Below are 13,612 nucleotides of genomic sequence, written 5' to 3'. Positions count from 1 at the left end.
GAGCATGGCATAGTGCCAAGGTTGACATACCAACTAGGTGCATACTGACACCTGCTGTATCAGAGGAGAAATACGCAATTTTTTTTAACGGAAAATAATAATGTAAACGCTGGCCAGCAGGAGGCGGGGAGGAGCGGGCGATTATTCCTGGGCATGGCTAAAATCAATTGAATGAATCGATTTACAAATTTGATCTTCAGTCAACATTTCTGCATAAAGTTTTTTTTTTTTTTTTTTTTAGCCCTTAACCCTTAATTAAATGAAGAACCATGTCTGGTAACTACTGCATGTCAGTTTCAGTAACAGTATGTCAAGAAAACAAAAAAAAAATCATATGTGTTGGGATTTTTTAATATTTTCAGGTTTGAAGAAATATGCTTTTTTATTATAGACACACTTTTTGGAAAAATACTTGACCTTGACTTTACTGACCTTGACAACGACAAACGACAACAATTTAAATTTTCCAGATGTTATTTTAGTGAGCACCCTACAAAGGGTTAAACCATGTCAGACAGATAGAGAGGGAGTGTATGAATATGTTTGGGTACTTTGGGATGAGTGTCAGAAATCAGTAGGTCTGTGTTTTATGTTCTATACTGTATAAGAAGCCACAGCTGCATATCTTGTACTGTGACATTATCATCCTTCATGCCTTGACTTTATCTATTTGATACTCCAATAGGTGAAAATTAACCTATAGTGGACAATTATGGACTGTGGGAAGAAACTGAAGGGCCTGGAGGAAACCAACCAACCACAGGGAGAATGTGCAACCTCCACCTATTTGGCAACAGTGAGATTTGAACCTCCGACTCTGCAGGTGCGGGGCAACAGCGCAAACCACTTCACATTTCTTTTTTTTTGCCTGATTGTGAGTTTTAACTATATTGGATCAGTAATAACCATGGGGTTACTACTCATTTTATTGAACTTGGTTGGTTGTATGGATTTAGTTTTTGAATTTACTTGTTCTTCATATTTATTTGCTGTTTCTTACTGTATGTGTATAATCATACTGCAGTAATAATACTTACCAAATAATCCTGATCCATCTTTAGGTTCATAACAAGCTCATCTTCATCTTGTGGTTCATCATTGGTGTGGGTGAGTAACCAGTCTCTAAAACCACATCATTGAATAAAACACATGTCTGAAGCTTGATGTGTTCTCCACAGGCTCCATCTCTGCAGACTCCCAGTTCATATCAGCACAAGTAGGAGACACAGCTATCCTGCCATGTAAAGCGAGTGAGGTGTCCACTCAAACACACGTCTACTGGGAAACTGATTCTCAGGAAGTTTTTACGCGATGGGGAGGGTCCTCGCTCTCAGGTCCAGGATACGAGGGTCGTGTGGACGTTCCTGAGGACGAGCTACGTAAAGGAAGCTGTTGTCTGATGTTGAGGAATGTCAGCGTTACTGATGCTGCTGTGTACAGGAGTTACATCAGGACACACCCAGGACACACAAGTTCACCCAAGAGGTCTGCAACCGCAAACTGGCATCTTATCCAGAATGTTACGCTCTCCGTTCAGGGTAAGTGACTAAAACCTAGTGATTACTGTATTGATTTAGAAACAGAGTTAAAAATTGGCTTTCCAGTTTCCAGTTAAAGCTGAGACTAAGGGCTAATTTAGATTTTTGTGAGTTTATATTGTGCATAGACACTGGTTTATCCTTCAGCTTTATGTTAGTGTGAATCCTTTTCTCTGTATTGTGATGTAGGGAGGGATCATGGGTAAAATGTGGACATTTCCTGTGGGTCGTTTGCTTCACACATGGTGCTATAAACTCATTATCACCATCATTGAATAAAATTGAATCATTTCACACCTTAAACCTCACACATTCCTAAATAAACATAATTAATTCCTAAATTCTGTTAATAGTCCAATTTGGTTGTAGACCAATTATTTTTTTTTATACTGCAGGAATACATTTAAATATAATTAATTTGTACCCGATCACTATGAATTATTTTAAACTTTTAGATTCATTTTTTTACGTCACAAAATACAAAAACTAAAAGTGCTCTCAGGAGGAGTTTGTAAACAGGGACAAATTTAAAGTGAAATCATTTGAAAAAAAAGTGATTTGTTGGTATTGAGGCTGTTCATGAAACAGAGGTCCCACTATAAACATTACTCTAAAGAAATAAATCTATTGTGCTGTGAAAAAGAATTTCTTTAGTTGATGTCATTATGTGTAGGTTTTTTTTTTTTTTTTTAGATCTTTTAGCATGGGTGACATTGTCCAACAGGTTGTGTGTAAGTGATTAATTACTTTCAGACCTGTTGAATCAAGAAGTCTTAGGTACAAGTGGAGTTTAAATCAGTTTTGCAAAAAAAAATATAAATCACAGTTCGTTTATAATTTATTAAGGTGGGGTGGGCGGTGGGGTTTATTTATATATATATATATATATATATATATATATATATATATATATATATATTGTAGCGTTTTTACGCCTGAAGAAATGCTGGAGAGACGAGAGAGCTTATTTGCTGCCCAATGCAATGGCTGGGAGTACTTTATTAGGCACACAGCCGGTATAGCATGAACAGCACCTTCACTCAGGAGCCTACGTCCAATTCAGCGTCAGCCTGAACTGGAGCACATTTCACACGTCACACACCTCAACACACACACAACAGGGCCAAAGTCACTAACCCAAACACCTTTCCCCATCATGGTGAACACACCGACATCCCCACAAGGCATGCTGGTCGTCAGCCGCCGCCCCGCCCACGCCACACTGCCCCCACCCGAGCTGTGACCGTCCCTGGTCACCATGACGAACTTTGTTTTGGAGGCGTGGAGGCGGTCGGCGCTGGCGGTGGGAACGCCGGTGTCCTTTGGCAGGTGAGGGATGAACGCGAACGCAGTCCTGAGGCGGTCCGGCCTCCACAGAGTTTAATGTTTCCCCAGCGTGCGGCTGGCAAGGCGCAAGACGGTCCCGGTGGAGCAAAACTCGTGCCCGCCCCGCCAACCGCACCCGGTAGATGACATCGGAGAGCCGAGCTATTACCGTACAGGGGCCCACCCAGTGAGACACACGCCCGGCCGAGAGCCCCCTCCTTCTCCTTCCGAAGGAACACACCCACACCTGCTCGCCAGCAGCAAAATCTCGCCCCTGGCTGTGAGTGTCCACACCCATTCGCTCCATGGGTGCCCCCACCCGAAAGTCTTGCAGCGGTGCCCGCAAGCGCTGGGTGGGGCCCTTCTGCCTGGCGATGAGCGGTTCACAGTGCAGCTGTGAGACCGGCGAAACGACTGCGGGTGACGCAGTAACTCGGCTGCACGCTGGCTCGGACGGCTGATCACCGCTGGAGAGCCTGGAGGACTGCACGGGGGAAATGTTCGGCGTCGAGGGTTCTACGTCGTCACGGCGCTCCACTCGCTCGCAGCACCGAGGGTTTCCCGCTCGGTCTGCTACCGGAAGTTCCGCTCCCCGGGTGTGTGCTGCTAACCTGTCCGACTGTGGCTTGGGTCCGAGCAACCTGGCTACCCCGAAGTTACCACGTAGAGTCCCGCCAGACAAGTTCAGCACCGCACCCCATCTCTCTAAAATGTCCAACCCTAAAACGCAGTCCTCCTCGACATTCCCCACTAAGAACTGGTGTGTAAAAGTTCGACCACCCACCTGGACTCGCGCTGTGCGACACGCCCGTACCTTGACGCAGCCCCCAGCAACAGTGCGGATGCTGAAGGCAGGATCAGGCCGTCGGCGAACACGCTTGCTTTGCCCCAGTACTCCAGAGCGCAGCAGCGAAACAGTGGAGCCGGTGTCCACGAGCGCCCGCAGTAAGACGCCATCCAGCACACAGTCAATGTAGAGCCCAGCGCGGCTTACCACGCGTCCTCCCGGCGCTAGTCTAGCGGCTGCTGGTGTACGCTGTCCCGTGCCTCGGCCTCGCCGCGAAACGTCGGAGAGCTGCTTGTTGCCTAGCCGCGTCGGGTAGCCCTGTCCCCGGCTAGGTTCACGAACCGAGCGCCACTGAGCTGCGGGCGGTCGCTCGGCTCTTCCGCCGTGATGTACCGCCGATATGGGCTCAGCGCGCGCGGCCTCGCGCAGCGGCAGGACGCTTTGCCGGCTAACAGCGCACGGAGCTGTAGCTTGCTCCGGCGCTTGCGCCGCGCCAGCCTCCGCCCCGAGATCCAGCGCCGGGATTTTATTCTTCCCGCTCCGCGTTGGCTGACGTGGTGTGCTCGCGCTAGCTCCGTCAGGAAAGCGCTTCTTCCGTGCGAGTAGTCGCTCCGCTACTCGGCGGCCCGCTTGGATTTTCTGAAGTGACCCGTGACTCTCCATCCCACTTCTGACACCAATGTAGCGTTTTTACGCCTGAAGAAATGCTGGAGAGACGAGAGAGCTTCTTTGCTGCCCAATGCAATGGCTGGGAGTACTTTATTAGGCACACAGCCGGTATAGCATGAACAGCACCTTCACTCAGGAGCCTACGTCCAATTCAGCGTCAGCCTGAACTGGAGCACATTTCACACGTCACACACCTCAACACACACACAACAGGGCCAAAGTCACTAACCCAAACACCTTTCCCCATCATGGTGAACACACCGACATCCCCGCAAGGCATGCTGGTCGTCAGCCGCCGCCCCGCCCACGCCACAATATATATATATATATTCTTTTTTTTTTTACATTATGCATAGTATTTGGCATGACCAATTTATTTGCTCATTTGAGTAATTTAAATGTAACATAGACAAAAGTAAATAATAATGTTGTTGTTTTCATGTACACAAAGTATACACCTCACAGTTTTTTATCACAATTGACCTCCATTCGTCATAATGCGCGCACACACACACACACACACACGTTATCACTCTGCTTTATTACACTTTAATTTAGAAAAGCCTGTTAATGTGCTGATCCATTTAGTTGGAGCTGAGAAAATCAACAGGACAGCAGGGTTGGGAAACACTGAGAATAATATATGCAGATATGAAGTAAATATATTTCACCTTTAGAATCAAGAGTAGATATAGGTAGGATGTAATAAAATAGGTAAATATATATTGTTTATTGTTTGTGAAAATATATTGTTAAAAATTATTTTTTTTCTTTCTATTTTACTTCCTTAATGAACCACCAAAAGTTATGAAAGTCAGAGGTGAGCAGATGTCAGAGACGATTTACGAGTTTTCTTTATTTCATTTACTTACTTTATAATCAGTCATATTTGGACATAACAGATCACGTTATCTGATACATTATATAGAAGATTAATCTTAATAATTAAATAAATACATTTCTGTCTCTTTCCAGATGATGCACGGCTGTACCACCCTCACCCATGGATGATAGCGCTCCCTATTTTGACGTCTTTTCATCCAGCCCTTTTACATTCTCCTGCAGGATGAATCTACACTTGGATTTTATGGCTCCTAAAACTAATTTTAAAGATGGTGTTTATAAAAATACACAAAATAATCAGGGCTGACATCATTTTACACAATGATGGCTTAAATTATCTCTCTTTTCCCCAAAGAAGGTAAAGTATGGATATTTCAGGTTGGAAGGATAACAGATGATCAGAATTAACACAATTATGCTCCATTTGCTGATTGGCTGGTTTTGTGGCACATTTGCCACACTGTACCAAATAGAGAGAGCAAAGAGAAGGAAAGAGAGTGAGAGAGCATTCTAAATATTTTCACTCAAAATAAGTATTCCGAGATGTTATTCTTCCATGTCAATTTCAATCTTATTATGCAAACGTTGGAGAAAAGTGCAGTTGGGGATTTGACTTTAATGAAACTGAAGGCCCTTGATGGCCTATTTAAATGGTTACTGCAGTCTCTGAATTATTTAACCCCTAAATAAAATTAGAGTACAAATTTGGAAATTAAGTGATGTTTCAGGCACAGGTGTAGGTGCCTCAGGTGTACAGTACTTGATTTAGAACACATTAAATACCTGGAGTTTCTTGAGATTTGTTGATGGAGATGTTTGACTGCGTGACTTTAAGTCAAGAGAGTTGTCCAAAAAGTTAAGAGAAGAGATCACATAAAAATAGGTACTAAATGTTTCTACAAACCCTAGTGCACAAGTTCAAAGTTAAAGGCCGTTAAAGGGCGTTTAAATCGAGCGTTTTTCTTGCGTTCGTAGCGTCCGGTGAGCGCGGATCAAGCGGCGAGTGTTTTCTACACATAGGAGTCAATGAAAGTGTTCTCACGGGCTTTCGTGACGTGCGTTTGTCCGGCTGCACAATTACACGGCATTAAAAAAACGTTGCATGCAGCTTTTTCTTGCCGTTCAAAACCCGCAAGAAAACCGCTTCTAGTTCGCTTTCTTTGTGTTCATTTTACGCTTCGGAGGACCTGATATATCCCAGGATCCTACATGCTATACATAGGGAAATGCGGAAAAGGGCAAAATAAAATAAAAAAATTGTTGTAAAACGTACGCGGAAATATTCGCATTTCTTCATAAACCACAAAAAAAACTTCCTTTAATCCGACGTTGTGCAGTCAGAGAGTGAACCCGGTAGCGGCGGGCTTTCATATCCAGTTTCCGACACACTGCCCCCACAGGTTAACACACAAACTACAAATTGGGCTGCAGGCTGACTTTAGACGGAGACAAACGAACGCCGGTGTAGAAGTCAATCAAGCGTCACTACAAAATGCAACATAAACGTCTAGGACGTTCAGAGCGCGTTCGTTTATCCCAAAACTTAACGCCCGTGTGAACAAGGCCTAAAGGAACAGTGGCTACACTATGTGGATGTGGGCGAAAGACTAAGCCATCATTTGCTGCTACCAGATTCCTAAGAAGGCAAGTGTAAAACTTAGAACAGTGGTGAACCTTCCCAGGCTTGAACAGGCTATCAAAATTACTCCAAGAGCACAATGACGACTCATCCAGGAGCTCATAGAACAACATAAAAAAACAAAAAAAACTTGCCTTAGTTAAGGTCAGTGTTCATCATTCAATAATAAGAAAGAGACTGGGGGCCAAAAGGGCATCCTTGGGAGAGTTCCATCGCGAAAGCCACTGCTGACCAAAATCAACACAAAGGCTTGTCTTACACTTGCCAATAACATCTTAATTATCCCCAAGACTTTTGGGCAAATTTGAGAAATTTTTTGCTTTTTTGAAATGTGTGTGTCCTGTTACATTTTGAATAAATCTAACACAGCATTTCATGAAAAAAACATCATACCAACAGGCATACATGGTGATTGTCGTGTGATGGGCTGGGTGCTGATTTAAAGCTATGGACAACTTGCCATAATTTATGGAACCGTGAATTCTGTACTCTGTATTCTGAAAATCCTGAAGCAGAATGTCTGGCCGTAGTTTGTGACCCCACGCTTAAGGGCACTTGAGTTAGGCAGCAGAAAATACCACCAAGTCAACCTCTAATGAGCAAAAAAAATACAAATTTAAGTTTTTGGAGTGACCTTGTCAAAGTTCGGACTTCAATCCAATTAAAAAGCTTTGACCTCGAACAGGCCATTCATGCTTGAAAACCCCTAAATGTGACTATATTAAAACAAATCAGCAAAGTGTGGCTTTGTTGTGGCTCCACAATGATGTGGATTACTTTTTCACACTGGGCCAGGAAGGTTTGGACAGCTTTTTTTTTTTTTTCTTTTACAGCTAAAGTATGCAATTAGTGCTAAAAATTGTCTTACATACTGTAGGTAAAAAAAGTGAATTTTCAGAAACACCATTTTTCATTATACTTAAATCTTATTATTTCCCAATCGATGCTTTATTTTTTGTAAATATGCATTACCATTTATATTTTTAGCAGATAAAGGAAAAAACACATTTGATAAATACAATTTCATGCCCTTTTATGAATTGTCTGTAACTTTTTTTTTATTTGAATCTTTTAATGGTCTTAAATGTCATTCAGATGAAATTTGGTAAATTTAGATTTCACATGAAAACCTGAGAAAGTGTAATATTCTAAAATGCAAATTTGTTAAGATATTGCAACATGAATTTGACATGGTTACAGACATTACAGATCGTTTGCTTTTTTAAGATTTTATTAAAAAGTTTTTCATTTGAATTTGAAGGGAGACAGTATAACGCTGGACAATTGCCATTTTTGGGGAACATATAAAATCATCTCCCCGAAACTGCTGAACTTGGTCGAGATTGGTCACTTCCCTGTTGCATAAACTTCAGAGGTAGCTTCTTTGGGCATACACATTTTCTGTATTACATGTAGAACAACAAAAAACATTAAAAAAAAAATCATCACCAATACTTGTGATTTGGCCATTAATAAATGAAATCATATACTTTTTCTTGGCACTTTAGCTCGAGGAAGTTCAAACCTAAAAACACAGGGCAGTCTCAACTGTCAACATCATCCTTCAGTTTCATTCAAGTCAAATCCACATCATTTGCATAAAATTATAAAGTCAACTTTTTCACTGTAATCATATAAATAAAGAAGTAGCATGCAGTCATGTATATACTGTTACATACATTTTCAAGGTTCTACAAGAGACACCAAAGCAACTTGTGCCAAAGGGTCGGGAAGGCTGTTTTATTACATTGTACACACCAGGTCATTACATGACAAGTGGAATGTGGATTTAGATTTAAATTTAAATCGTTAAGAAAAACTGAAGGTATCTTATAACCTCCTTGTCATTTTCTGAATTATGAAAAATAATATGTATTCATTGTTAAGACGCAGTGATTGTAAATGGATAAAATAAGAAAAGAACCAGAAGTTGTCCTACGAGAGAAGGGCAAATAAGCTTTTTCCACATCTTGTGCAGTAAGTGCTTTTGTTTTGGCACAATTATTTTTTATTTTTTTTTAAATTGGTATAAAATTTTTTACACTTCTTTTAATTTTGCTGTCTGTTGGCATTGTGTAAATTTTCATGGCCATGTATGGAGACTTACAATTACATATATATTAGGCATATAACGTGACAATGTCTGAATATATTATGGTAATTTCAGGGACTTTTTGTAGCAAGGCGCAAAGGCAAAGCCTTTGCTGCTGTAAAGTTTACATTCTGCATTTCAAAATGATTTACTTAATGAATAATATGATTTTTTTGTTTATAGAACAGAACTATGTTCTTTGCATGATAGCATTCATGTATGCATCTTCAGTTATTTATGAATAAAGAGGAAGGGAATGAATGTTCCTTTATAAGTTTAGGTCATTTATAAATGTGTAAGTTGTGTTGATTTATTGTTTTTAAATAAATCTTTATATGTTTGCTAGCCTCTTTTGTCATGTTTTTACATCACATTGTTTCTGTTACCATGCCCAAGCCTAGACTGAGGTCTAACAACAGTTTTAAAGTCAAGTAGCAGTTCTCTATCACTATCACTTCCACACCTAAGGAATCATCTGTATCCTACCTGAATGACTACGGGCCCTTCACACTCACACCTACCACATGAAGTGTTTTTAGCATTGAGTCATGGGACATATGGCAAGTAGCCCTTCCTCCACACCGGACCCATTTCTCTTCCAACTGCTTAACAGAGGGCACCAACCCTACAACTCGACCCCCTTGCGCTATTAAGCTTTGTTTGAAGAGTGTGCATCCATCCATGCCGTTGGCCATCCCATTAATTTGAAGAGAGTAGAAGGACCATGCAATTGGTTGTTACTTTTACATTAGGAATGTCTCAGGACTGTCTTTCAAGAACATTTACTTTCTCAGGTAGAGCTAAAAAATCTTGTCAGAGATTTGGATTAATCAAAAAGCCAGGCAGAGCTGCTTGGAGCAAGGTTGCAAGGATGAAACCAGTTGTCACGGTAAAACGTTTTCATTTTTTTCACAGCTGTCATGAATATTGGATTAAATTCAAAATGGCAATATACTTTTCAGGCTTGTTAATATGAAAGAAATGTTTAAGAACATGCAGCTGCTGCTGGTACAAATTTAATACCAGAGGTACAGCGTTGTCCTTTCTAATTTTCTGGACAACTACACTGCACACATCTAAGTTGAACCGGTTAAACATCTGCTCTAGGCATGATAGTCAGTCAACTGCAATATGTACCTTACTTATGTGAGTTACGGATCGGAAGATCGGCAGTTCGAGCCTCAGCTCTGCCAGGTTGCCGATGTTGGGCCTTTGAGCAAGGCCCTTAACCCTGTCTGCTCCAGGGGTGCCGAAAAATGGCTGACCTTGCGCTCTGACCCCCGCCTACTAACAATGAGCTGGAATATGCGAAGAATAAGGAATTTCACTGTGCAGTAATATATATGTGACGAATAAAGGCTGAACTTAACTGAACTTGACTGAAGAAACGTTTTCTTTATTTCTCCATTCAACCTTGATGAACACATCGAAAGGTTTCCCCAAGACCAACATGGAGAAATGTTACCATGAAAAGTGGAGTCCGTCTATGCAGCAGGACTATTGTTGGACAGTAATACGTGAAGCATTGGACAGTCATAACAAAACAGATATACTGCAATATTGTACTGTAGGCCTACAAGCGGCTGGAGAGGTACAACGTTAATGCATAATTGCAGTTTTCTTAAAAACCCTATGTGATACAAAGAATACAAATACAACACAAATGTATTCAGCATATAAAAAATCTTTTTTCATAAAAATATTTATTTTTACGAAAACAACGCCATTTGAGTTACTTATTCAGTTAAGAAAAATAAATGTCATAATCCTAAATTCTTATTTAAAATGTTACAAATTTAAGTAGGACTAAGACCACCACAGACACATGCACACCAAGACCATGCAGTAATAAGGATTTCACCAATTAAAATATCAGGAAAATAAAAGAATATACTATAAAGCCAGACAAATAAATAAATAATAATAATATAGATTACATTCATTCCAATTTAGTGTTTAGAATAATTTACTTTCCTTCATGATCAGGCTTAAACACACATAATAACATCATTAACCTAATAAAAACAGCGGAGAGCAAACACTTTCACTCACTCACGCAATCACCAAGTGTATACCACTTTATCCTGTATACGGGTTTATACCCGAAGCCTATCCCAGGAGACTCAGGACACAAGGCGGGAAACATGCTGGATAGGGTTCCAGTCCATTTTGGTGAGACAGAGACTCTCATGGTCTCATACGGTGGTGTTTCAGCATCACAGCTTTGGTCATTTATGTGAGCATCAACCAGAAATGTTCCCATGCAGCTCACAATCATGCTTATCGTTAATGTAGACAGTACTGTGGACTGAAATTCTGGTTCTTTTTCCTGATCTATAGTGGATGCTGTTCCTGGGTTCACAGGGAGTCTCTACAGTATACTCAGAGAGATCCGACTGTTGGTTTCTCAGTGTGAGAAGAGTAAACACACAATGAGGGCAATGATGAGGATCAGTGAGCAAGTTCTCTTTAATCCAACTTCACCTGGAGACAGAAAAATGAAAATAATAAAATTAGCTTTGGAAAAAAAGTGATAAACTTCATATCTAAAAAAAAAAATAGCACACATTTAAAAAAAAAGAAAAAAAAGAAAAGTGGATTGATATGTACTCACCAGACTGTAACTTTTCAATTATCATCCTTCCATCTTTAGAGGGAAAAACATTTTTTTAAACATTCTATTTTTCACTTTTCCTCTTTTTTACAGTTATAAATATACAGTGCTAACAAAGTTTCCAGACCCTTGTCAGTTATAACCCTACAGTATATAACTTTGTTATTTTACTGTTTTTACACTCATCTTAAAATGAATTTAAATACTTTTTCTTTATTAATTCTAAATGAAATTCTCCACAATTACAAGGTAAAACATTTGGGTTTAAAGTGTTTTTGTTAATTTATAATAAAAAAATTAATGAATAAATAAATAAATAAATGCTAAAATATCACATTTAAAGAAAATACCACATTTAAACATTTAAAGAATATCACATTTGAACTATTTAGAATCAGGGAAACGCTCACTACAATGCTGTGGGTATATTTCTCTGCAACTGTGGCTGGATATTAGTCAGTATTAACAGAAAATTAATGCATATAAAATAAAGACATATTATGAGTAAAAATCTTCTCTAGAGTACTCTAGAGGATCTCAGACATGATTGAATGATTCTGCCAAGAATAAAAAATGAATCCAGAAGAAACCTGTGCCAAGCTTGTAGCATTATCACATTGTCACTGTGATGGATCTAAAGACTTTCTACTTGTGTGTAAAATGATAAATAAATGAAAAATAATAAGATTAGTGAAAAGGATATGTGGAAAACTTTCATTTCCTTGCTGACTGCTAGGGCATCAGAGGCCTTACAATTAAAATAGTCCGGTGTTTCTCCCAGTCCTAACCTGCATTTTAATTCTGTTTTTATTTTCTGTATCCATTTGAACAGTAGAAATTCTAGTGCACATAAGTGGTAAATTAATAAAAAAATATTATTTTTAATAATAATATTATTATTACTAATATTATTATGAATATTAACACTACTATTAATACTAATATTAATAAATAAGGTCAAGTTTGTTTTGCAATAAACTTCAAATCAAATAATATTTAAATTAATAATACAATTATAAAATTATGAATGTTGTCCTCACCATGTAATTATATTTAAATAGATATACTACACTTTGTGATTATGTAGTTTGGCATTAGAACAGAATCTGTGTCACATGATCCATTCCTCTGAATGTACAGAGAGGCACGGTTTGGTGTGATGGTCCTATTAAAAAGCTAATAAGCAGTCGATATTAACTGTCCCTCATTATAAGTTATACTGTACTTCTAGTGCATCTACAGCTAATAAAACATTTTCTTTTTTGTGAAAAAGCCTAATAGGGGGCCAGGGGTAGCTCAGTGGTTAAGGCATTGGACTTCGGTTCAGAAGATCCCAGGTTCAAACCCCACAACCGCCAAGTTGGGCCCTTGAGCGCAGCCCTTAACCCTCAACTGCTCAGATGTGTAATGAGATAAAAATGTAAGTCGCTCTGGATAAGAGTGTCTGCATAATGTAATAGCTTGTTAGCATATAACTTTTTACATCTAATTCACAAAGCCGCTATGAGGCTGGCATAACTAGGTATAAAGTTCAAGTTAAATATAACCCACATGAGTTTATGTTGTACAGTACAGTGGTTTATGTTACACTACACTTGCTGCTAAGGATGAGAAAAAATACACACATTTACTAAAGAACTTTAAACGTGTCAGTGCATCATTTTCATTTTGTTTTCTGAAATGTGACAAGGTTACTGTATCTGGCTGTAAGAATATTTGACTTACCCTCAACTGAGAGTTTAATATTGTTGATGGCTCGCCACATCTTTGATCCATTTACGTTCACCATCAGATTACTTTTATAGTCACCAGCATCAGATTTTCTCACATCCTCCAACACCAAGGAACAGTTTCCGTTAAGCAGCTCATCCAGAGCAACGTTGGCACGGCCCTCAAATTCCTTATCTGTAAATGGTATCTCACCCAGTCGCTCAAACACAGACTTAGTGCTCACGTCCCATTTAATATGTGGCATTTCATACAACACGTCCAACATGTTACTTATCTTACATGGCAGGACAGCTGTGTCTCCCTCTCGCACTGACACATGTTGGGGCAGAGGAGCTGCATGAGGGTAGTCTAAGGGTAGTTTGGGGAGGAGGGG

General features: G+C 39.8%; 1 protein-coding gene across 1 annotated transcript; it reads left to right on the top strand.

Annotated features, from left to right (window-relative positions):
- The first annotated feature begins 691 nt into the window (after window positions 1-691).
- Window positions 692-5,390, top strand: LOC128518086 (uncharacterized). Its single transcript, XM_053491231.1, has 5 exons — window positions 692-823; window positions 1,062-1,107; window positions 1,179-1,538; window positions 5,126-5,140; window positions 5,296-5,390. The coding sequence occupies exons 1-5, from the start codon at window positions 713-715 to the stop codon at window positions 5,388-5,390; spliced, it is 627 nt and encodes a 208-aa protein (XP_053347206.1). The 5' UTR covers window positions 692-712.
- Window positions 5,391-13,612: the final 8,222 nt, after the last annotated feature.

This window comes from Clarias gariepinus, chromosome 2 (genome assembly GCF_024256425.1).
Source record: "Clarias gariepinus isolate MV-2021 ecotype Netherlands chromosome 2, CGAR_prim_01v2, whole genome shotgun sequence".
NCBI classification, from domain to species: Eukaryota; Metazoa; Chordata; class Actinopteri; order Siluriformes; family Clariidae; genus Clarias; species Clarias gariepinus.
Note: the sequence above shows the minus strand (reverse complement) of the source record. Positions and strands in the feature narration are given on the sequence as shown.

What these genes read in the sequence shown, in the direction of transcription:
- LOC128518086 (XM_053491231.1), top strand. Translation starts at nt 713, where the DNA reads ATGGACTGTGGGAAGAAACTGAAGGGCCTGGAGGAAACCAACCAACCA. An exon ending in TTGAACCTCCGACTCTGCAG is followed by an intron (nt 824 to 1,061) that starts GTGCGGGGCAAC and finishes ATCCATCTTTAG; the next exon opens with GTTCATAACAAGCTCATCTT. An exon ending in GTGGTTCATCATTGGTGTGG is followed by an intron (nt 1,108 to 1,178) that starts GTGAGTAACCAG and finishes TGTTCTCCACAG; the next exon opens with GCTCCATCTCTGCAGACTCC.